The sequence below is a fragment of the Gallus gallus genome, chromosome 14 (assembly GCF_016699485.2).
Source record: "Gallus gallus isolate bGalGal1 chromosome 14, bGalGal1.mat.broiler.GRCg7b, whole genome shotgun sequence".
NCBI lineage: Eukaryota > Metazoa > Chordata > Aves > Galliformes > Phasianidae > Gallus > Gallus gallus.
The window spans coordinates 3,678,859-3,703,924 of record NC_052545.1 but is presented as its reverse complement, the minus strand read 5'-3'; the positions used below and the strand labels follow the sequence as shown (position 1 = coordinate 3,703,924).

Here is a 25,066-nt window from a genome sequence, read left to right as displayed (position 1 = left end):
CACCAACCTCTAATTTCAACCCATAGTCTCCATCTTTATATTGCTTTAAAAGCAGTGACATAAACTAAGCTTGCGAAGTCTTGCTCACTGTTCATGGGAAATTCATAGCTTGGATGTTTTGAGTTTCACAACTTGGAAATATTTTGACAAAATTAAAAACACCTCCCTGGTATAAGCAATGAAAGAATGAACCGAGAGTAACCAGGAGTGAACTGCCTACCTGCATCTGCTAGCCACAGACTCCAGATAACTGTTATTTCATCCTTCCCCTTTATGAAAAGATACCTGAACAGATGCACTAATTAGAGGTCCAACTCTTTTTTTCATTACAAACAACTTCTGAAAGCCATTGCTACAATCTTGTGGAAAAAAAAACCCACAAAGCTTATTTTTACCATAACACTACCTTCCCATCTTCTAACCCCACAGGAGGTTCAGTTAGCAGCTGCCTGCCCCCATGGCACTGTGGCAGTGGTGTCAGTGCCATCACAACCTACAGCACAACACCGTTCCTCTGCTCCAGACTGGGTTTTGAAAGTCAATTCTGCATTATACTGAGGACGGGAATTCAGCACTTACTCTCAGAACCAAGAAGGTCTGCCAGATCCCATAATATTTCTCCCCAGCAGCCTGTGAAGTGCAGATTGCCCTCTTCATCACTGAGCATATCTGATCTGTCAGGCACAGTTTAATCAAAGGCTGTTCCTCTGCTCATCACTTCTAATGCAAGTTGTTGTGTTTGTTAGCAGCACGGCCAATAATACTCGTTTGCAAAGGAACGCAGACTCTCACAGTTATAACATGACATATCAATCATGTACCAAAGTAATCAATACCCTTCCACAAAGCCAAAGGGCAGCTGATAATCTGAATTCTTTCAAGATACCTCCAATGTTAAACAGTCTGCTGCATCTACTGGGCTTGTATTTCACACAGGGCACTTTTTGAGGTGTTGCAATTTTAAAGAGTTGAAATTTACATCTCCTGAGATTGGATGAACGTAATATTGTCGCATTTCAACCAACTGCTTCTTTCTATTGGAAGAAGTTTCCTTTTTTTTTTTTTTTTTTTTTTTTATTCAGCCCTTATTACTTACTCATAACTTTTTGGGCACTGTCTATTTGAATTAAAAGGTGAAATTTGTCTTTTTCATGGTAAAAGGAAAGTACTGTGGATGTGGTTAGACAATCTGTTCTTAAAAAACACACTTTCTGCATTGACTAAGGATGAACCAATGAGAGATATTTCAGATATTTTTCAAACAGCTTTTTACAACACTTTCACAGTGCAAACCTTTTTGTCAAAGAGCCCAAAGACCAATTCCTATGCCAATCAGGTAAAAAATAAGCATTATTGCAGCAGAATAAGCAGAATTCACTATCAGTTTTACCAAGGGAATATCCATAAATAAAATAATATTAATTTAGATGAGGGATCAATAGACAACAAAACTGCTAACATCACAATGGCCACACAGTGCAGGTGAGCCAAAGAATTGTCTGAAGGGAAAATGATTAAACAAATGACTCCTGTCACACCAAAGGTAATAAGCAGTAATTGCACAACAGATTTTATATAAATCTTTACAATAAATTCTGTGGCATTTTGCAGTTCAAGAACAGACCAGATAGTCCAGCATGAAGTTTGGGAATCAATACAATAATAATCCACTGAAGTATAAGCAACCATAGAAAATTGTTTTATTTGAAAGCATGAAATTGGCTGGAAAGTGATGAGTCTATAATCACAATATGCACAAGAAAGCACTCCCCCCGGGGCTGTAAGTTCACAGCTATTTGGTATGTGCAAAGTTTCTGTACATTTATTAATATATACATATGTATATATATACACACACACACATATACACATGTGTGTGTATATATATATATATATATACACATACACACACACACACACACACACATAGAATGAATAGTGCTCAAAACAAAGACGTTTATCTGTATCTGCCTTCTCTTTGTTTGTTTTTGCCTGCACCTCAACTTTCCATTTTAAACTATGGAACAAAGCAAAGCTTAGATTAAGGTTCCCAGCTAACCTTTGCTTTATGAGATGAAGAACCCCGAATGAAACTAAGCCACTGCACAGTAATTCTTGGCCTTGTTCCGGAGTGATGTGGAAAAGAACATTTGTCATAATCACTTATAATTGGAAAAGAACAGGAAGAGATCACTGCTAATTGCACGGCATGGCATGTGTACGTTGGACATTGCAGAACGATCACTGCTCAGCGCTGACAGTGATGGACCTGAGCAAAGTGCTCCATCCTGTGAGGGGTCTACAGTATGGAACAGTTCTACCTGCTGACACAATATGGCTATTTGAATTACCTTGTGGTTGTTTTTGGTTGGGCGGGTGGGTTGGGATGAGCACGGCACCTACGCTAACACGAGAATGCAAAACACCCTCTGCTGCAATTACCCTCAGCATATTCTCTTTTCGCTTTCGCGGGCCTTTTTAGCTTGCTTTTACAGGCTTGATTTAATATTCATAATCACCTTGAAAAGGCCATCTGCAATTTTAATCACTCACTGCCAATTACTTTCGGTAATAGCTGTGCCAGCCTCGCTGTCAGCGATCTGACGCCCGTGAGGACGGGGACGTTCCCCAGCAGTGACAGCGCACAGCACTGCAGCCTTTCTGGGCTTCCCTGCCCTGCCCGAGCCAGGCTGTGAGTGCATGGCTTTGCAGAGTGCATCCAATACATCAACGTGGAAGAAACAAGCAAGCTTTTATTGTTGTCCCCCCTTCGTGCATAAGGAACAAATGGAAATAAAATTCACTACTGCACAAAACGGCTTTTCCTTCTTCAGGCAGCAGAACTGTCCATCCCCTGCAGCATTTCCCCTACCCATGACAGCAGTCAGCTGCTTGTTCTCAGCACATGAACAGCAAACACAGTTGGACAAATCTAACATTATTTTTGCACAAGCAAAGCCTTAGGGACCAGGACACTGTGCACCTTCCTGGCTGCCAGATCCCTTCTGTTCTAGCACAGAACACTCTCAGTTTGTAACAGATACCCTATTTAGCAATGATCTCCCAGATTACAGGTGTAACTTTGTTCCCACGTGCAATAACTGAAATGATTTATCCACCATAAAAACAAACAGTTTATGACTGAGGATTGTTTCTGAGGGGTGGAGAGGTACAGAAAAAGACTACGTGCGACAAATAGTTCAGTGGTTTTATTACCTTGCCGTGCAATTTGTAAGAAAGAGAATCAGAACTTGGATTGCTTGGATGTGTAACCACTCCAAACTGAGCAGTACAAGAAGGACGAGCCATGCACACCCTGCGCTGGCACCTTCCTGCTCTCATAGTACAACCAAGGAGACAAGAAGTCAATGAGGACTTTGCGTGTAGCAGGTGAGGCAACCAAGGTCAAAGCCAAATTTGAATTTCTCTTCCTATCATAAATGAGAGATGAAGGTCCATTTATTCTAAATTACTCGAAAATAGATAGCAAGTTCTTACTAAGATCTAAATGAATTTCCAACAGTAAACATTTTTGTTAAGAATTGGAACAAAAAATGGTTAGCCAATTTCAAAGAAACACAACAGTGATAAGTTCTGGTTTACACACTGACCCTCTCTTCTGAACAGAACAGCAGCAGCAACCAAACAAAATGCCTTACCATAACGTGCCTATGAAAAGGAGATGATTTACAGCTGTACAGATGACATGGAACTGTGCATGTCCTGAGTCTCAAATGCTTTTTCCTTCAGTTTTATTTTTTTCCTCCAGTGAGACATAGATGTGATGGGAAGTCCTATCCTTGATTAATTTTCCTGTTCTCTGATATATGTGGAGAAGAGATTAAAAATATCTTTAATATGAAAAGTTTTGAAAATGATAAGCCTCGAGCAACCATATGTTTGTGAAAGAGTGAGATGAAAATCAGTTCCTGTAAAGATGCTGGGGGGTTCTGCCATGCAGGCCCTCAGCATGTGAATTACAATTGTTAGGATACATTGAGAACTTCTGCACTTACTTACTGCAACAGCACTCTATTAAACATCTGTTTGGAACATATTTATCATTCCTAATCTATACTGTATATGAGACATTGCAAACTTGCCTAACACAATGGCACTTTAAAGAACACTCAAATAGATTCTAATTACTTTTTTTTTTCATTGCAGAGCAAGTCCTGCTCCTATGAATAAAAAGTGACATCTTGCTAATTTACCCACTTACAAGTAAAGATGCTTCTCACTTCTTTTTTTATTAACAGTAATATCTTTATATCTTTTTATCCTCTCCTTCACAGAACAGCCAGGACAACTCATGTCATTACAGAACAGCACAGAGCTGTCACAGCACGTATTATCCAGGTATTTTTTTTCCCCTCACAATGTGTTTTCCATCCAAATAACTTGTTTAGGTTAAGGTTCCCTTCACCCTCTCAGTAAGGTTTATCAACTCTTAACGATATTTTAAACATCCAACATTGTAAGGAAGAGAAAGATTCGAGTCAGATACTTAGAACACTCCAGGAATGTAGCATAACTGAAAGGGATTCATAGGAGATCAAAAGGTAATGCTTAGAAAGGGTAAATTGATACGAGAGTCTCAGAGTCTCAGCTATTCCTTTTAAAGCTTCAGAGTAATTATATACACTGAAACTCAAAGCCCTCTACAAATGCCTACAAATAGCTGTATTTCTTTCTCCTCTAAGTTTTTTAAAAAGCGCATTTATCTTGTCCATACATGATAGTGCAGAAACAAAGAGTTCTAGGGAAAGGATATTTTGCTGGCCCTACCATCCCAGGAGGGGGACCAACACTGGACGCTGCTTTTCTTTCAGCTGTTTAATGATTTCTACTACTGCTATTAATTATATCCATTTATCTATTTATGTTTATTTATCGTACCCATTGCCTAGTAGGTAATTTTAGTAGCATTATCAGTATACACTGAACAGATTTTCAAAGATCCAAAAGCATTACTTAAGCTCACAGGTATGGACTGGAACTAATTAGTATTTGAACAAGAGACAGCAGCAAATTAGTTCACTTCCTGACTGTACTGAAATAGAAGAAAGAAACCAGACAGAACTAGTCTTGTGGCAGAAGGCAGTTAAGTAGCAACTGGGCTACACTATCACTTTTACCACTTTCACCCCAGGAAGATGACTCACTCGAGTGCCCAATGCCATCTTTTTCTGCCAAATGAAACTAACATTGATTTCAGCAGCTTCCTTTCATCTTATTCCATGCTGGAGCACTAGGGCAAGTTTGACTATGAAGGAAAGCTCTGAACAAAAAATATTTTCTTTGTAAATTCTGAAGGATTTTAAAGAATTGTAGGTCAATCAGTGACATTAAGAAGCAAACCATTGAACTAGCAATACCTTTCTGTCCAGAAAAGTTTTCTGACATTTCTCTTATGTTGGTCTTCTAACAAATCATCACGGTTTGTTCAGGATGGCATTTTCCTGGATGGCATGTATAATTGATGTATGTCACTTTTTATAAAATGATTGCAAGGTAGATTCAATTTTCTCTTTTCCTTGTTTGCGTCCTCTAAGAATCTCTTATCTCCACATATCAATTACAGAGCAGTGACAGAGAGAGGATACAAATCACTGCAATGAATGTAATAGCAAAAGTGATTAGAGATAGGGAGAGATTAATTGCATGTGTCAGATATAAATAAAGGGTTTAGAAGACAACCCAGGATTTTGAGAGAGTGTGTGTATTCCCAATGTCTGACAGAAAAGAATAACCAGCCTTACAAACAGACAAGTGTAACTAGAAGTTTGGTTAAAATAATGAGTTGGATTTCAGAAGCACTATCATATGACATTTTTTCAGGGTGCCCAATGTCTGCACATATGCCAAAGGAACATGCACTCAACTGGTGCGCATTTTCCCAGCTCCACAGGCAAGGGACAACTCCCTATAATAACAAATGTTGCATAAGTGGCATTAGCTAGAAAAGGAAGAAACTATTTCCATAAACAACGCACTTAAAGCTTTCTACATTTGTTGAGCCACATCAAGTACCAGACATTTCAGTATATTATATGTTGATTTTGGCTGCAGTAGCGTAGCTCTTCAGTAGTAAGACTGGGAAAAAAAAAAAAAAAGCAAAAAAAAAAACCCCAAAACCATACTGGAAATTTATTCTATTGTCTTTCCATTCCAAAAAGACATCATCAGTTGACTGATATATTTAAATGTTGTAATGACTCTGAAGAAAGTCAACTAGAATCCAAGTTCTACTAGCAGAGCAGAAACAAGTCTCTCGGAAGGGGAGTTGTAGCAGATACAAACATGCATCGTGTGCCAATAACGTCATCAGAAATAGTCCATAGGAAGAGGAAGAAGCTGGAGACAGATCAGCCTTTCTGCTATTTATCAGAAAGACCACTGATAGAGCATTTGAGCAAAGCCAAAGCAAAGTTCAAGCTGCCACAGGTGTTCCTCATCTAATCTTTATTATTCCTGCAGGATAGCAGTGTATGATTTTAACCATAGGTTTCCCTTTCTACCACTACCATTAAAAGTGTGAAGTTTTCCTCTGAGGAGAGAAAAGGCAAAGAACTATGGAAAATATCTGGCAGTAAAATTTGGAGTCCTAGAATGTTGTTAAAATATGATAAGCTTCTATTTCATCCTAATGCATACAATGTAATTCTACACTGCAGTACAGTGTCCTCCTCTCAGAAGATAAATAGGGCAAACCATTGTGAACATCAGCCTTGAACACACCTCCTAGTCCTGAACACAGCTTAACTTAAAATTGGCTCCAATGTCATAAAAAACAACAAATTTCTAACATTAACTCGATGCACTCCTTTTTGTTACGGCTAATAATAATTCAATGTATTTGACTTAAATATATGCATCCCAAAAGCACAACTGAACTGTATTCCAACTATTTTTAAATAATGAGAAACAGAAATCCCTGCTTAAAAAATGTATGCCCTTTAGTACGAGAGCAGATTGGAGGTACTGAAGAAAAAAAGCATCAAGAACTATAGCATTTTTTCCAGGGTATTAATGATGGCATTTGCACAGATTTTATCCTTAACGCTCAATTTCAAATCCCAAACACTTAAACAGCCTCCTTCAAATTAGCTTTCTGGATAACAAAGGAATGTTGAGTGATCACCAAAGCGAGGGCACACATTTACTCATGAAATTACATGTGACAATTGCTGGGATATCTTTCCTGGAAACACTGCCCACAGAGAGCAAAGCCTGTACAGAAAACAGGAGAGGAAAGAAGTGTCATTCTTTCAAAGAATGCATTAAAACTGGTGCCTGGGGAGCTGAGGCATGTTCTGTTGGACTTCCCCTGTATCTGATCAGAACCTCAGGCATGTGCAGTACAATTGCAGCACAGAAACACAGTTCCATTTCATCTCTCGTTCCTTTCCCACCCATCACCAGCCTCCCCCCCCAAAAAAAACCCCAAAACAAACCAACAACAACAAAACCCACAGAAAACAATGCTACGTTGAGGCATCTGTTTCACCTCAACGGTACTGACCCACAGAGCCCAAGTGAAATAAATTCCCTCAGCTTGAACTAAAAAGAGCTTGACAAGTTTATAGAACTTGCATGAATTTGACCTCAGAACAGAAATCTCTGCTCTCCAGGGGCTCCTGCCCACTCCTTTTCTTCTCCCAGCACCTGAAAGCTGGAACCAGCCATGAAAAATTCATGCAGCAGTGTGTTTGAAACATAGCCATGAAGGATCCTCAACATCTGCTGACTTGAGCAAACCCTGATGGTTAATATGAAAAATTATGTTTGTGAAGTGCTTTCTTCCAGAGAGGAAAACGTCTGCTCAGACCCTTCTGAGAACTTATCTTCTTAACAAACCTGACAGAAGGATGTCAAAAGCGGTATTGCATCAACTGCATCGACAGGTAAAGCAGCACTATTTTCTCCACTTCCTTTCTAACAATGTAAAGAGTATTTCACTTTTAGTGCCACTGGAAGTGACCCAAACATCTTGTGCTATCATGGGAACTTTTCTTTATAACTGTCTGAAATTGAACTCTTTCCTTCTGTAAAATTTTTGTTTTGATACATGAAATTGAAAAACAAAATAGGCCTCAACCAGAGACAAACACGGCCTGTTTAGCCTCGTGTCAGTGCCTGCCGTTGCAGAATGAAATGTCTTTTCATAGCAACAGGGGGAGCTGGGCGGAACAACACGGCACCCTACTATTGCAAATTAATTGCAATGCAACCAAGCCAGAAATTTAATGTTTAGTCCCCAACTCTCTTCTACTTTTTTTTTTTTTTTGAAAAAAAGCATTGTCAATGCTCACGGGAAAAATTTATCTTTGTTAAATGATAATTGGCTTTATTGTCTTTGACTCCTCAGAAATGCTGGCTGGCAAGGTTTTTAAAATATTCATCAATCTTGTTTTCTGTTTTTACAAAGCCTGCATCAGAAAAAAAAAAAAAAAAGACGTCAGTCTGCAGAACATTCTGCATCTCCCAGTGTTATGAATAGGTCTAGAGACCACCTAATTTACTAATAAATCTATTGAAGCGACATGCATCTCAATATTTCACAGCTTAATAAGAAGGTCCAGAAGCAAGGCCCCAGATTGCAGTTCCAGATGATTAGCGCTGCAAAACCAATTCAAGCAGGAGTATCGAAGCTGTCAGAGCAGCTTACACACAGCCACCCTTTGCAAACTCACCATTTAAATCATCTGCTCGGGGACACTTGCTCAAATTCTTCATAAAATACTTGGAATAAGCTCTAAAATAGCAGTGCAAACTGTTGAAAGTTTCTCATACCGGGGCAGCGGTGCTCACATCTATAGCAGTGCATTGTAGTTAATAATAGGAAAATCTCAGCAGGGCTTTTGAAACTTCTTCTAAAGTGACACCAGAGTCTTGCTGCGTCATCTTGCAATAAAATAACAAGGACACTTGCTGCGCACATTGCAGCGAATAGCTCGGCCAACTCCTTGCAGAAATAAAAAGCTCCCGATTAATTTTTTTAAACACTTCTTGAGTTATTGACTTACACACCAGAAATCCTTGCAGTTCTAAAACCAAAAAAACAGAGCATCTTCATAGATAAGTGGCATAGGCTAAAGAAAATGGTATTTTTTGGAGAAAAAATAGCAGGAGGAGGGTTAGGTTTGGGGCCGTTGTTGTTGTTCTTTAAATTCTGTACTACAACAACAACAAAAAGCCTTGGTGAAAGGTTTCTGAGAAGTTTATCTGATCGCCAGGAGTGCGGCCCCCAAGAAAATAAGAGTTCCATGATGACCTTACTTCAATGAATATTTCCACCTGTAAGTGTCCTGCCAACAGTGGTAAGACCAGACTTGTACCATTGTACCCCCCTGACAAACCAAAGCTTTGAGAAAGAGATCCAACCATCTGTGCTGCAATGCCTAACTACAGCAGAACGGGCAAGAAAGAAAAGTGCTCAAAGAAACAAGGACCATTTTAAGACATCAGCTAACTTATTGATGAATAGATGGAAGCAGGGAAGAACATTAAGGATTTCCCAGTTGGTTTTATTGTAAAGCAACGTGTGCTTCTAAGAAAAGAAGACTGCAATGGATCAGTGATAGGTTAACTATCACGGCTTGTCAAGTTGGGAGGTTCCAGTGCTGGAGATAAAATAGAAATCCTCCACAACAGAAGATTTACAGAATTTTCCACAGGGAGCACATAATGCACTGGGCTTGAGGGGAAAAAAAAAAAAAAAAGGGGGGGTGGGGGGGGCTTATAATATAATAGCATTACTGTTACTATCATTGCTACCAAAGCCTTAACTTTCAGACTTGCCTAGCCATTGTTTCCTTATTTACAAGGTGACAAGGACATATGGTTAAGAAAAGTCAAGATTTTCATTTGTTTTTTATACACTTCAACTGATTTTAAGAAATTTCAAAGTCAGGACTAATTTTTGACATCTCATTCTACGTGATATACCCCCAATGTGCTGGCTGCTGGGTATCATTTTGATTTCATTGGATAGTTCGGTATATTTTCCAGACATTGCTCAAACTCCATTTACATCCAGACACAGTTCAAGGCTTTGAATCTGATCTGCAATAGAAAGCCTTGTAATTCATGCTCTGCTTACTTGAGGACTATCCCTTTATCCTAGAGCCAGCTTCAAGTTTGGGAACAGAGCAGGACAACTTTCTCTGCTGTCAGACTGATTCTGTTGATGTGCTTTTCATGTAGGCTGGAGCAAGTCTGATTCCTTCCTTGAAGGACATTGGCATAACAAGCTGTGCATCTGTAACAGCGTTCTCTGTGGATGACTACCCAGGGAATTATCTATAGTTTTTTCCTTCTGCCCTCAATAAAAGTGGCATTGTGCGCCGAGTCATGTCGCAAGGTTGCACTCAATTAATATATAAATGTACTCACACAGAAATTGGATATTCCACTTTCCACTTGATATAATGAAACTTTTTTTTTTACCCTTATTATTATTGATTATCTTAGACCTGTCCTAAAAGAAAATGAAGTGCCATCAGTTTTAAAATCTGATAAACTTCAGACAGTTCAGTGTAATGTCTTCCAGACTCAGATTTCTCTTTAAGAATCTGTTTCCAACTACTTGCTGAAATTATTAATTACTTTTCCAAAATACACCATCTTTCTGCAAGCGCTGCCTGCATGCTCGCTCGCTCAGGACCATAGCTTTGCCCAACTGTTTTGTTATTAGACAGAAACAGTTCATTCACTTCTGTTTTTCTTTTCTTCCTTAGATCAAAGTTGATGATGACCATGTCAATCTAATTTTCTTCACAAACACCATAGTGTATTATGGCCAAAGACTTTCTTTAATACACACAGCATTAAATGTGCAGGTTCAATGTATTAAATTCACTTCTAAGGTTTTAAATTGTCCTCTTTGGCTAAGATTCATTCTAACAAGCAAATCCATATTTGACATTCCATCTTGCCCCTTTCCTATTGTTCACATCCCAGATAGACTTAGCATTCATAGTATCAAGTCTGCAAGCATTTTGAAGTGTTTTCTTTTCCATATGCTGGTATTACCTTCTGCTTTGCATAGAACTTGTTACGCAAGCATGATCACTGCATTAATTAAGATATGAAATTAAAGTGGGAAGTACATTATTGGTCACATAATACAAACAATACAAATTTGCTTTAAAAATGAAATTACTGAAGTGTTAGCAAACCTCTTTATACTGTCAGAAATAATAATGTTTACCATCTACATGCCACGGCACAGATAGAATTCACACAAGTGGATTTGCAGTATTATTTCCAGTTTGGGAGAATGTGCAAAACCCATGAGAAGTTCATTTACTATATAAACATATCTGGAAGAGATACAAACATATCAGGAGAGACAAACATGGGTTCCTCTCTTCTGCTCTCTGTTACACTGTGTAGATTCTGCCCTCAGTGACTGTGCACAATGCACTGCTGGACCCACCAGCAGGGCTCCAGTGCTTGCTTAAGAATAACTCCCCTTGAAATCTGATGAGGAATTTTATTGGGGAAAAAAAGTGTTTTTTTTTTTTTTAGAAATTGTTCCATAGGTACATAATATTTTTGATGAGCTTCTAAAAAACATAAGCATACTATGAACAGCAATGTGAGAAGCTTCCTTCCCAAAAACCCAGGCTCCCAAGTTTTGTTCCTCCAAAGAAGATAGCCACGTGAGCTGTCTCAAACCTCATAATTTCCACGATCAAAAGGCAGCTTATTGTGCTTATTGGTCTAGAGCTGAGAATCCTACATCCTCTACAAGAATAAACCAAAAAAGCAGCCTGCCCACAATGCTGCCAGCCTCATAGATGACTTAGCCAATCACCTCTTCCTTGTCTCTACAACAAAAAAGAGGAACATACTCCCTACCTCACTGCCACCTTAAAAACACCTCTACTGAATGCCCTCCAAAGGAATCAAATATTCCTGCACTGTAAAAATATTGTTTTTACACAAACATTTACCAAATGCTTAACAATATTTTACATCTGCACAGGTTTGCTGAATGTGCATGTTAATATGCGGTGCACAGAAACCTTTCTGACCCCACTGCTCCGCTGTGTTTCCCTCCCTTGGCTGTAAAACCCACTTCTGGAATGCCTCTGTAATGGTAGGTGTTAATACAATTTGTGCAATGTAAAATAATAAGTAATAACAATGAAATGCATGTTCCCTGGGACTCCACGATAACTCCAGGTAAAAATAATGTCAGACTCTGGGAACAGACTCATTAATAAAACTGCACTCAGAAGAGTGACTTGTTTACTTATGCACACACAATGGAAACCAATACATTATCACACCCTGCATTAAAAAGAAATTATGATCCCAACTTCACTACAAACAACAAGGAATATCATCACATACCTGCCTGGCACAACATAACCCCCCAGACAAAAGGCTCCGAGGCCGTTTTGTCTCAGGCTCACGCTCCCTTAGGTCCCTCTGATCACACAACCTGTTCAGAGTGCTCCAAACCAACCAGGAGAAGATCTCCTTTAAGGATTGAATCCTTCCTCAGAAAGGCTCTTTTTGTTAGGGCAGAGCTTTGTGAACTCCTCCCATAACCCCAGCACCGCGGCACATCTCCGTGTATCTGGATACTTACTCGCTATGCTGAGATGAATAAGTGGGCTTGTCTTGTTCTCGCCGTTCTTTTCATTGACAGCCTGGGCATAGTAGCCTCCTGCATCTGCCACTGACGTTGCAAGGATCACCAGCTGATTCTCCAGTGTTATGGCTCTGTTTGGGAAAGTAAAAGATCGTGCTGAAACCAGAAGAATGGCATCTGCTGTGCAGAAATTGTACAGTACTTCAGACTTGACAGAATCACGTGATACTCGTTGGCAAGATGTTAGGCGATCCAAAATAACCTCATTTCAAGCACATTCACAACACTTTAGATGTGCAGTGCTTCGAGGCTTTTTCTCAGTTTTGATCACGTAAAATGTTTATGGTGACATGCAAAAAGCAACAACATCTAAAACGCAAACAGCTTAAATGCCTTTAAGAAGTTACACAAAGAATGGCAAACATAAGCAGAGGCAGACACCCTCACCCTGCATGGATGTGGGCTGACAGTCCCAGCACACATCAGCATGCTGCAAAGCCGGTGCTACTGGGAACCTCCTCAACAGGTGAAGCTATTTAAAGGCTGATGCTCAGGAATGAGGTGGCCAACCAATACTGAGCTTCCCTGCCTGTCTTCCATCTTTTTCAGCAAGGTATTGTTAACATTAATAATCCACAATTATTTGGCTTTGAAAAAGTGTTTTAAGGCAATGGAGGAATCACATTCCCAGCATAGTATGCTGATTTACACATACAGGGGCTGGCATAGGATATAACAGTGAGAAGAGTGTCCATATGCTGTGTTTGTTACTCCTATCTCTTCAGTTTCCTAATGTGGGTACAAAGAACAGTGAACTTCGAGATACCAATTGAAAAAGATCTGAAAAAAGATGTGAGGCTGTATTTTCAGCTCTGGTGGTGGTACTGAAGTCAGTCATTGAACACCAGCTGAAGATCTTGTTTGCACTATCTTTACTGATGATTTTTATTATACTAAACTGTAAGAAATATCTCAGTACAATTTCTTTTCTTTATTCAATGAACCTGTAATTGCTTAATTGACTTAGAAAATCAAAGGCAGTGTGATAGATTTACAGAGTGGGGATATAAAATGCAATTAATATGACATTTGATAAAGCAAATAAAGATAAAAATCCAATGAAGTGCTAATAATTGAATATTAAAAGACAATGCAATTACATTCGTTCCTACAGTGGTTCTAAAGGATGCAGTGCTAGAAGGGTTCTTTGCAAATACTGAAACACATTTCAGACTGCTTTGGGACAAGGTGCAGCTGGAGCTGAACATTCTAAAGCTGATCTTCGAATGCTGGTGAGAAGCACACTGATACCACCTCTCTCTGTGGCAAACAAACATTTGTGAGTGAAATGCATACACATTGCAAAGTTTATGTGAGCCTAAGTAGATCTGAAATGAAAAACATCCATGCAGAAGGACTGAGCATAACTTCTCTATTCATATGTATAGAGAAAAATAAGTAGAGGATAAAATAATAGTAGAAGACAATTCTTTGGGGTCATCAAACTCCACAGAAAGATTCATGTTAGATTCAAAACCCCAACATGAGTTGTTGATAATTGAAAATTCTGAGAAAAGTCAAAGGTTTTGGTTTCAACTCCTTAAGACAGGCCTGGGTAAGGCACGGCTGTGCAGAGGCCGAAGACTTGGAGTTCTATTTAGATAAAGAACTGTGCTCATCAGGAAAATCAATTAGTCACGTTTTAAGAACTCATTAATGCCAATGTTTCCAAACCATCTGAAGATTCATATCACAGCCCTTATCAGGGTTGCAACCATATTTTGCACAACAGCTGCACGGAGCGCCCTAAAATTGCCTTCACGCATTCCCCTGGGTTCACTGTTTGTTTTCATTGTCTGTTATAGCTTCTACGTTATGACAGCACCGCACTGATGTTCGAAGGGAAATCACATCCCGGCTGCTCAGCTCACTGGCACGTTTGAGGAAGACAACAGCAGCAGATGGAGTGGACCTCTCAGAAATTCATACCCAGTACAGATTTTATGAAATACATAAATATTGTTGGTTGTTTTTTTATAAGTGATACCAAACTTAATCTAATGTTTTCAAGACAGAACAACCAGCAAGTAAATGAAGCAGACTGATCCCTTGGGGTTCCTTAAGCATAAGGAAGGGAGTGTTTTAAATCATATGTTTTGATAGAAGATACTTTAACAGTCTCCAGAGCTCAGTGGAAGCCTGTAGGGAGCAGGAGCCAATACATACACAGTGATGTGCAGTGTGTTGAGCAGCTATGGGGCTACCATGCCAGCATTCCCATGACACCTATGCCACAACAGCACCCGCAGACTACAATACATGGATCTCAAAGTGAAGGCTTCAAACCCTGCCCATGATGGATTGCCTGCCCAAATGTTCTCACACCATAGGTGGGAAAGCATAGGAATGATGGAGATCAGTGATGTCATCCATCCAGTTCTTCTAAGGATCTGGAGACGTAAACAGAAACTTCCTGAGTTTTTCAAGACTTCTTTGCTGCAGCCGGGATTAAGCACTTGGAAATGCTCTGGGTTTTCTAATTGCAGACTTCTGAATTGCCCAGTACTTGAAAAAAATGTGGTGCAAATCTCTCTGAAGTTTGATCGAAAGCTTTTGGAAATTACGTGAGCGTCAGGCTGAGCCTTTAGAAATAACGATCATTTTCTGACATGCCATTGTTAAGGTATTGAAGACAATATTTTTGCAGTTAAATTTTTCTTGCTCTGAAAATTGGATCATTTATGGAAATACCAAAAACGAACTCTGTAGTATCTTAAGTAGGTGGATTTCGTATTACAAACAGTTATTAATGGAAAAAATGAAAATCTACTCCACATGTGGATAATGCAGAGAAGTTGGAAATGCGTTCAGTATTAGCCTACCAGGTTACACAATAAATAGCACTGCATTACCAAACATCACTAAATGAAAATTGCACAGTGCCCTTATAAAACTTCTGCTCCCATAGCACAGCATGAGCCGATCTTTCTCTGGGAGGCAGAGCCCACCCAGCAGCAGTGATGTAAAGAGGAAAGGGAGAGATGATGGAGCACTGACACTGCAATTACTGAGACACCCCCATGGAAATGCCCTTTCGAAAAAGGGCAGAACATTGCAGTTAAATCACAGCTATGCAGTGAAACCCTGAATCAGGGCGGTGCATGCGTGGCTTAGCAGTGAGCATTTCCCCACTCGTGTGTCTTCCAATACTGAGGGGAAATTATTAATCACAGTTATTTAAATATATGCAAACAGTGCATGTTTTTCAGGACTCAATCCCAGCACAAAATATTAGTGTGTCTGCTACAGAACAACATGTCCATAGCAACAAAGCAGTAGGAGCTGACTAGATGCCAAGTTTATAAAACAGTACTCAGGTTTCAGTTATATTATGACTGCAAATCAACTAAAAATAAAAAAATATACCTACTCAGCTGCTGAATATTAAGTACAGCCACACAAATTAATGCATTCATTTTACCATCAATGCTAGTTTTTAGCATCACTTCCCTAACTACACTGTGCACAAGTGGTTCTGGAAAGGGAATGGGATTTCTGGTCATGAAAGCAAACCTGGATTAAACAAGAGCAATGAAAGCAGGTGTGATGGCCCAGCACAGCCTGAATACCATCCTGCAATGAAAGCAGCTCAGCTACTAACAGCAGTGCAGAAGGACAACGGCTTGATTTTGGCACATCTGTTTCCAGGACAAAATGAGAGAGAAGGCAGAATTTCATGTTCTGAGCCTGGCTTCCCTGTTCTCTAGCGCTGGTATTGGCTATAAGGCAACAAGACCTTGGTTTAGGAAGGCTGCTGACAATGTGCCCCACGTCGGCTCATGGCCACACAGTGCAAAGCCCATTCTGTGTACAGTGAGCGGAAGGCTGGGACAGAAGCAGGCGGAAAAGTGCTTCTGGGGAGTGCTGGGATAGAAAATTAACCCCCTTGAAAAAGAGAACGATGGAAAACCAAAAGCCGACATCAAACCTTGAACGGCAATCCAGAAAACAGTATATATGAGTGGACTCAAAAAGTATAAATCTAGCAAACAGAAAAATTATCATGGGTCTTAATGTGTCTTGGTGCCTACATACAAGGCTGCTGCAAAGAAGTACCTCCGAATTAAGCAGAACCATCAAAGATTGAGTCTTGTTATAAAAATCTTAGCAGTTTGCCCTCAGAAAAGCTTATTTCTATTCTTTTGAGATAGAGGATCCCAGAAGGGACTCTCAGATCAGTCATCCCAAACTTATATTTAAAAGCATGCCCATATCAAACAATTACTGGTCTAGAGATAAAACAAAACAAAGCCCCAGATAATCACTACATAACTGATCATGAAAGAGATGTTTACAGCAAGACAACTCTACCAGTGCAGAAGCAAACCATTACAGCACCCAAACAAGGAGCAGTGTTCATAAGTGCACTGCTTATCTTTAAACGTTCTTTTTCTCCCTGCAGATTTTCAGCAGCTTTAATTCTTATTTAATACAACTTACTTATTATAATACTCTTTTGACAGCTTTTAAAAATTACTATTATTAAATGCTAAGTGGCAAGACTTAGTGCAGCTGGTAGGAGCACCTATGTGTGCTTCAGTGGCAGCTCTTGGGTGCTATCTTACTGAACTATTCTGACAAATGTTTGCCCCAACTGCAACAGCAGTTCTCCAACTAACGCAAAACCCAGACTTTCAAGATAAAAGATGCATCTCCATACACAACAGAAACCAAAAACTTGGAGTAAAATAAGTCAGTTTTCTCCAGACTGCTCTTCATATAAATTTGTTACTGAATGCAAGATATTTGTGTGTGAACAGAGTACCTATCTTCTTTCTTTGTTTTATCACATAATCAGCACACTGAACTCCACATCACTATCTGTCACTATGGTCATAGCTAGCAACCTCCAGGAAGAGGAATAGTGCAAAATTTAAACAAAGCATGGCAGTTAGAAAGGATCACAGGTGGTTGATCTACACAGCTGGCTGACTCCATTGACAGCAAGCACAAAGACTATTTGCAACCATTTGGGATTTTATAGGCCAATTTGCAGATACAACTAGACATGAATATTACTCTACTCTATGACATTTCTCCTGAACTGATAATTTGAGGTGTTGTATTTATTTTGTTTAAAACACTTTTTTTTTTTCCTTTTCCTTTACTGTGAATGGAAAAGTTCTATTATTAAATCACATCTTCACTTCTGATAAAATATGTCAGCATAATGGTATGTGGTATCATGGTTTGTAGTCAGGTATTGAAGAGTTTCCTGCTGAAGAATAGTATATCTTCACAGCATAGGCGTACTACTGAATAAATACAAATGTGAGGCATGACTGCAAACTGCACTAACCATAAAACAAATTAGCAGTGGTGCAGCTCTGTCACAGGGCAATGCGCTGCAAAGGTAATCGATTATACAACAATGACAGAAGGAAAACTTCAACCTCCAAATAGCATCTTTAACAGATAAATCTGAACGTGCCATCACTTTGCCTACTTAGATGCTTCCAGCCTGTTTATTTATGTTTTTGCATTCCTTTATCCCCATTTCTGCCATTCTGTTCTTGATTCCACACTCTTCTAATTTAAAATTGTCTCTGTTTTCCCATTGGTTAGCTGAGAGTAAGATTTTACATGGCTGTTTCTGGATGAACGTATCTAGTCTCAGAGACCCAAAAGTCTGCATCACAGCAGCCGCAATACCCACACCATTTGACAATAAGAATTCAAATCTCAGCTCACTGTAGATTTATCTCCAAAACACTGCGTCAATTTTCTCAGTTGAAGCTATGCCCATACTATACACCAGTATACTTAGAGCTGATACAGTGCTTTGACAAAAATCTGACTATAGCCATGAAACCCACTGCATAGCAGCAGTGATGAAACAGCCACACATACTAGCCTTACAAGTGAGAAAAAAAAATCATGAACAAATAATATACAAGCATGTTGAAATAAACTGGGGAGTTTCATTGGATAGGAAAATTTGCAGAGCCATAACTTACTACACACTTGTTTTGTGGAATAGCAGGGAATGTCAGGCTCCAGAGGTAACACCCATCACTATTTATACGTGTTAGCTCTCCTTTTTATCAGTACCAAATCTTTGTTGAAACAGGTTGGATATGGTAAAAAGTAGCATGTGACCCAAGCATGAACCTCTGCTGCTGCCACCCGCACAAAGAGCAGTGGTACCGGGCAGCACCAGAGCAATTTATTTAGACAAGTTTTAGTAGGAAAGAATATTAAAGATTTAGTGGCCTGAATCAATACAACAGCTACTGCTATCTATGTACAGTACTGCAGTTTGCTGAGACCAGCATTTGTGTTATTGCTGCAAATTCGCAGTACAATTTTGTTGTACAATAGTGTAGAGGTTTGCTGTCTACATCAAAATAGGGATCTTGTGTACTCATTTTTACTTGCACACCATAAAGACATATATTTTTGCTGCACACTGTGAATTGAGCAGAGGCCTGGGAGCCATGTATACCCAGTGATACGTAGCCTTGAGTTAGTTATTTAGCCTTTTGGTCTCTATGTTCTGCCAAGAGAGAAGAAGGATAATACAGATATGTATTTCTTTTTGCTGAAAAATTTATCAAGAAGCTTAAATAGTTAATACCTCTAGCACTCAGAAGATGTAGAGGATTATGCAAGTGCTAAATCTTAATGCTCTTTACTTTTCCCCTTTGCTTTCCAGTTTGACTGTAAGGCATTTTGTTTTGACTTTAGGCAAAACAACTTCTCCCCTACTCATTTTCAACTGCTTTAATGTCTCCTGAATTATACAAACTGGACAGGTGAGCACTGCTTTCCAAACACCAGCCTCCTAGGAACTCATAGACTTGTACTGCTTCCTTCAGCAGAATCCCTCTTATTTAAATCTATAAATTTGCACCAAGTAGTTACATGTAGTAACAGACGTGCCTACCACAGATCCCACGGAATCCTGGTAATTACTGAAAATAATACAGAGGTCTCAAGCCAGTTAAACACACATTTCAACGCCATTAATGCAAACATTCTGAATCATTTCAAGTTTGTAGCAATACAAGAAAGAGAACTGAAAAGAAATACAGGACTTCTGCAGAACCCTGGAAGGACCGTAAGTGGGCCATGCAGTGATAGAAAAGCAAGGCCAGGTTGGATACATCCAACCATATGTGGAGCATCCGTATGGAGCCAAACACTGTCAACTCTGGGATAGAAAGAAATAGAAAATAGCATAACATCCCAGTGGCACTTTATGCTGTGCTTTGTACTCAAAGCAATTCTGCCAATTTCTGACAGTTTTGTAGGAAACAGACCAAATAAACAACTGGCAAATGCTGTTCTATCACGAGCATGTTAATTACTGAGTTAGGTCTGTGCTATGCATTACTAATTACAAAAATATTACATGTGAAAAAAATTCAGAAAATAAACATAATTTTCTAATAAATTAGGCAAACATATGTGGAGCTGTGGCATAGCAGAGCTGCAGAACTCTCGAAAGTGGGAAGTCATGGGAGGCTTCATAGAAGAGACTGAGAAGAGAGATGCAGCTCTACCTAAACTTCCTTCAAACACCCGGACAGAAGTTACTTGTGTATAATAATTACACCTGTGCATAAAAAGAAGGGAGATGTGCACAGAGGGAAGCTTTCAGCAGCTCCCTGTTTTTACTAAATCATACAATGTGCTACAGTACTTCTGTGTTAAAATCTCTGAAACCCCAGTGCATGCATTAACATCTTTTAAAATAAAGTGTTCTGGAAGATAGCCTTTAGAAGTATAGCTCCCTCCTGGGATCCATTTCTTTTGTATTTGAAACCAGGTTACAGCCCTCGACTTTCAAACTCATAAAGAAAACTTCAGCAGCCCACTATAATGTAAATAACATATGATTGGAGGAGCAACAGGCCACATAGATTTTTTGCTTTCAACCTGGGTGGTGTTGCCAAAAAAAGGAAGATATGTTACCTATCAAATCCATTTCTTTTTAAATTACCTGAAATCAATACGTGGGTGTGTGGCTTGCTGCTTATTTGACTTCTGAGGCTAATGACACACGTTTCCTTGTGTGGGGCAGCAACATATCTTCAGGGCCTTCTGATTGTAAAGCTTAAGCAAGTCAGAAGGCCAAAGCCTGAGCAGTAAATCTTGCCAATCCTCTGCTAGAATGACAGCAACTTCTGCTTTAAAACAGTCCCTAAGGTAACATAGAAGGCAAAGAACTTCAGCTCCCTTCCATCCCATCCTGCAGCTCTAAGCACCACACTTTCCCTCTAAGGATGAGCAATACAGAGCATGCATCTGAGAGACTGCCTTGTTTACATTTGCTGGATGATCCATAAACAGTACGCCTACTGAGCAGGGAAATGAAACCCCGAATTGTCAGTAGATGCAGTTTTGTTTCTTTGATTTTATGGCTACAATATGCTTTGCAGAGCATTTTTATTTCCAGTGCAGAAGAAATATTCAGCTCTGTGTTACATGGCAAAAGAGCTCACAAATCCTGGGAAGCACGCACGCGAATTACCAGCCCAGCTTATATTCCTTGCGCTGTGAGCAGAATGCTCAACATCTTGCCGATGCAAGTAATTCTACATAATAGTTAGGCCAGAACAGGAAGCCTCTGATGCCCCCAAAGTCTTTACTGCAATCTGTCTTCACATATTTATCTCCCTACTTGCAGACATTTCTGCTGCAGAGGTTTTAGGGATTTGCTCCTGCAACGCAGCAAAACGCTGCTCCCTGAGAATCCCCTCATCTGGAGAAGAGGTGCTATTACTGAGATAATGGACAGTAGGCACAACAGTTCCATCACCTTTAGTTACTGACTCTTTTTATCCACTTCACTCCATAATGAGGATCTCTACTCGCTCGCATTTTCGTAACAGCAGCATCAGCCATCCCCTAATCCTACAACACATTAAAATCAAAAGATAGATGCAGGAAAACACTGCAATGTCCTTATCGCTTGGCTGCAGATGTATAAAGTTAACAGAGAAGATTGTTTTTCAGTTGGAAACAAGCAAATAAATCCATTTACTTAATTTTCATCTTAAATAATCTTTTAAAATGTTGAAAGGATCCTTTGATTATTTCTGTAAAGACAGTGAAACATCCATTATTGCCTACCTAGACTGGAGAGAAAAAAATGCAATTCCTTCCTGTACATGCTTTTCCCAGGTGTATTAACACACTTCTTTGTATTCAAGAACCAACTATTATTATAAACTGTGTGTGTAGGGTACAGGGAGACAGAGAAAGAAAACAGAATCAACAGAATGCTAACGAGAAAGAAAAATGCAACCCCACGATCCCCTTAATTAGACACACGCATACATTGTGAACTTCCATATTCTTGGTGCTGCCATTACATTCAAAAGATGGCAAACTGAAATAATGCTCAAATAAACCCTTGCGGACTACTTTGTCAAAGGAAGCAGGAGATAACAGGTTATTCTCCACAAGATGAAAATTTGACATAAGGGAATGACAGAAAAGGGTCATACGACAGCCAAAGCTGTGAGGCCGGTGAGAGCAAGATATGCCAACTTCAGAGCCAAGTTGAGAGTAGAGCTAACGAATAGGAGATGCAGCAAGACAATGACATGGGATGCTCAGGCACATGAGCATTTCATCCCTATATTCTTTCCCTACAAAACTAACAGTGAAAACATGCATTTAGCTATTGTGCACTCCTTCCCAAAACACGTAAAACAATCAGAAAAGTTATCATCAGCAGCAAGTCTCATTAACTTAGTAACAATGGAATATTTCTTGCAGTTTTGTACTACTTGGTCAGATAATTTCTCATTTGCTGATAAGATCTTTTATACAATAGACAGAGATAAGTTTACATAGTAGCCTCCTGTTTTGTGACAGTGATGGCACATTGTGGAAATGCTAATATTTAACCAAAACAGAAGCTGAACCAAGGGCCATCGCACTTCTTAAAGCTAAAACAATTACACAGCAGTGCGAGCCCTCTGTTATTCAATATACCTAAGTCTACACATTAGCTCAATGTACTCTCTGCAAAGTTAGAGAGATCGCTGGGGGAAAAAAAGTCATGGCATGGCTCCTTAATTGAGTGCTTGAGTATGGGAATGAACAGAAGAGAGGGCACACATCTGCACCGACTCATAGATATGGATCTCGGGAGATGTGTCAGGGCTGATTGCTGATTGATCCCTGCCAGCTGATGTACTGAAGTTCCTCCTTCAGCTCATTCAACAGACAGAGGTTTTGAAGTAGATAATCCCAATTCTGCTCCCCAGCGCCTTAAATAAACCAGCAGTGCCTACATGAAGATAGGGACTGTTCCAATCACAGAACCCCATTTCAAGACCTAGTGACATTGCTCTGCAGATAATCCCAGTGTCCTCTGTTTAGCTTGCTTTACTTAAAAGGTCGTGGATGTAACGCACTTCCTCCTCTGGCTTTACTGCAGTGGAGCAGATGCAGAGGGCTGTGAGGAAAGAACACAAGTTCCTGTGCAGGAACAGAAGCAGCACGCACAGCTCTCGGCGTGAAGAACCTCCACATCCCAACAGCACTGGAAAGAGGGGAAAAATTCTGCACCAAAATCTAATGCTTCAGTAGTAGATTTTTCTTCTGCATTATTCTTAATGGTGAGAAGCAGAATCTCTGATGCTTCGAAGATATGTCAAAATATTTGTTGGAAATTTCTATGGCAAGAATAGCGTTAATATAAAGCCTATTCCTAAGAACCCAAATTCTCCTCTCACATCCAAAGCAGCTGCAGGTTTAACAGAGGTGCTGAGCCACCTGCAACCCAGCCCTGCCACCCCAGCACCCTGCTCTCAGCCCTGGGCAGCCCGCACTGCTCCAACCATGCTGCACATCCCAGCCCCGCAACAAGCTGCCAGGGATACCTTATGGGAGCCTGCAGCAAGACATCCAGGATAACGCTAAGGTGACCTGTGAGGATGGATGAGCAAACCCCAGTGCTTTGAATTTCAATGCTTTATTGCTTTAAACCATATCTCATCTATTTAATGCAGATTTAAAAGAGGTCCTTGAGATTGCTTTTAAACAAGAATGTACTTCAAGAGAAAAAGGACATAAGAATTGGCCGAAACACAACCGTAATTCCGCATGGCTAACATTTCCACATTTGCATTATTTTCTGCAAACATTTGCATGTAGTGACAACAAATGCAAAATTATGCACGTTCATTGTTAAACTGAATTTACCTCCTGGGGTAAAATGGTGCGGAGGCCAGCCGGTCTGCATTAAAACAACATCTGAGGCATTGTACTATACTTCAGAATTACAGATATTGCCTATTTTGCAAGGAAGTACTCAGTGCTAGAAGACAAATATGCTACTCTGAGCATTACAACTAATAAAGCCTTTTCTCTTCCAGGCTGCATTTTATGTCCCCAAATCTCCCCACCACCACACAAAACAAAGCCCTGACCCTGCAGCCCCACTATCCCTTGCTACCTCCTAAGCTCCAGCAGTCAGAGCAAACCTTCAGAGGGCTTCTAGCATCACATCCTGCAGACAGGCCCACACACACTTCTCATCCTTTTCTGTATACAATTTGTCCATAAACTAGCTATGCACAGATATCTATAAAAGATATCTTTATATTCTGTATCCATAATGAGAAATCTATACTATACTTTAGACCTACAAAACAAGTTTCTGTTTGGAGGTTTTGAGTTACAGAAACTAAGCTATTGTTAATTTTAAAAGAAATCATAATTTAGTCTTTTTTGTGTGCCCACAGTAACTGCACTGCTCTCTTTAAATAGTTCTTTCAAGAACTCCAGGGAGAAGAAAAAAGTGTTACTGTTGAGGATATGCCTGCTCTTCTATTTAAGCTTTAAACTTGGCTTCCAGCAGCCAAATAAGTAGCAGGAAAATGGAAGGTTAAAAACTTTGCAGTTCATCTCTGCCAGAACAGTAAAAGAAAAATAAGATTGTTGAGTAGCTGACAACGACTGCAGAATCAACACAGCAGCGATCTGCCTAGAAGCTGCAAAGGGCAAAACGAAGGCATCTGCTTAAAAGCTTATACCAACTGTGGAAGTCGGTATAAAAAGAGTAAGGAAGCCATAATAAAACATAATTATTACAGGAGCTGTAATTATGGCATTATACCTTGGCATACTCAATGTTGTGCACATTAAATGTTTTACACTGTGAATATTTAATAATTACATGCTTACTCAGAGTACTTAATGCCCTTAAAATGCAGGTATTCTTGGTATTTTTCAGCAGTAAGAAAAGATTGCACACAGTTTTTGTCATAAGGATCTGAGGTTGAAATGGACAGACAGCATTCTGAGTCTACTGCAAATTCACATCTTTAAGCTTTGGAAACCATACGTTTACAGCCATGCATGGCAATGTTTGGTTTCTTTGAAATAATAATCCACCACCTTGACCTCAACAGAACAAAATACAACCTTCTAGTA

At 39.6% G+C, this 25,066-nt stretch overlaps 1 protein-coding gene across 2 annotated transcripts in view; it reads right to left on the bottom strand.

The window, feature by feature from the left end:
- Positions 1-25,066, bottom strand: part of SDK1 (sidekick cell adhesion molecule 1) — a 365,337-nt gene that overhangs the window by 188,360 nt on the left and 151,911 nt on the right. For both annotated transcript variants that reach the window (XM_015294104.4, NM_204105.5), the window contains exon 5: positions 12,608-12,741. In XM_015294104.4, coding sequence (XP_015149590.2) covers positions 12,608-12,741 — 134 coding nt within the window. The remainder of the gene's footprint in view (positions 1-12,607; positions 12,742-25,066) is intronic.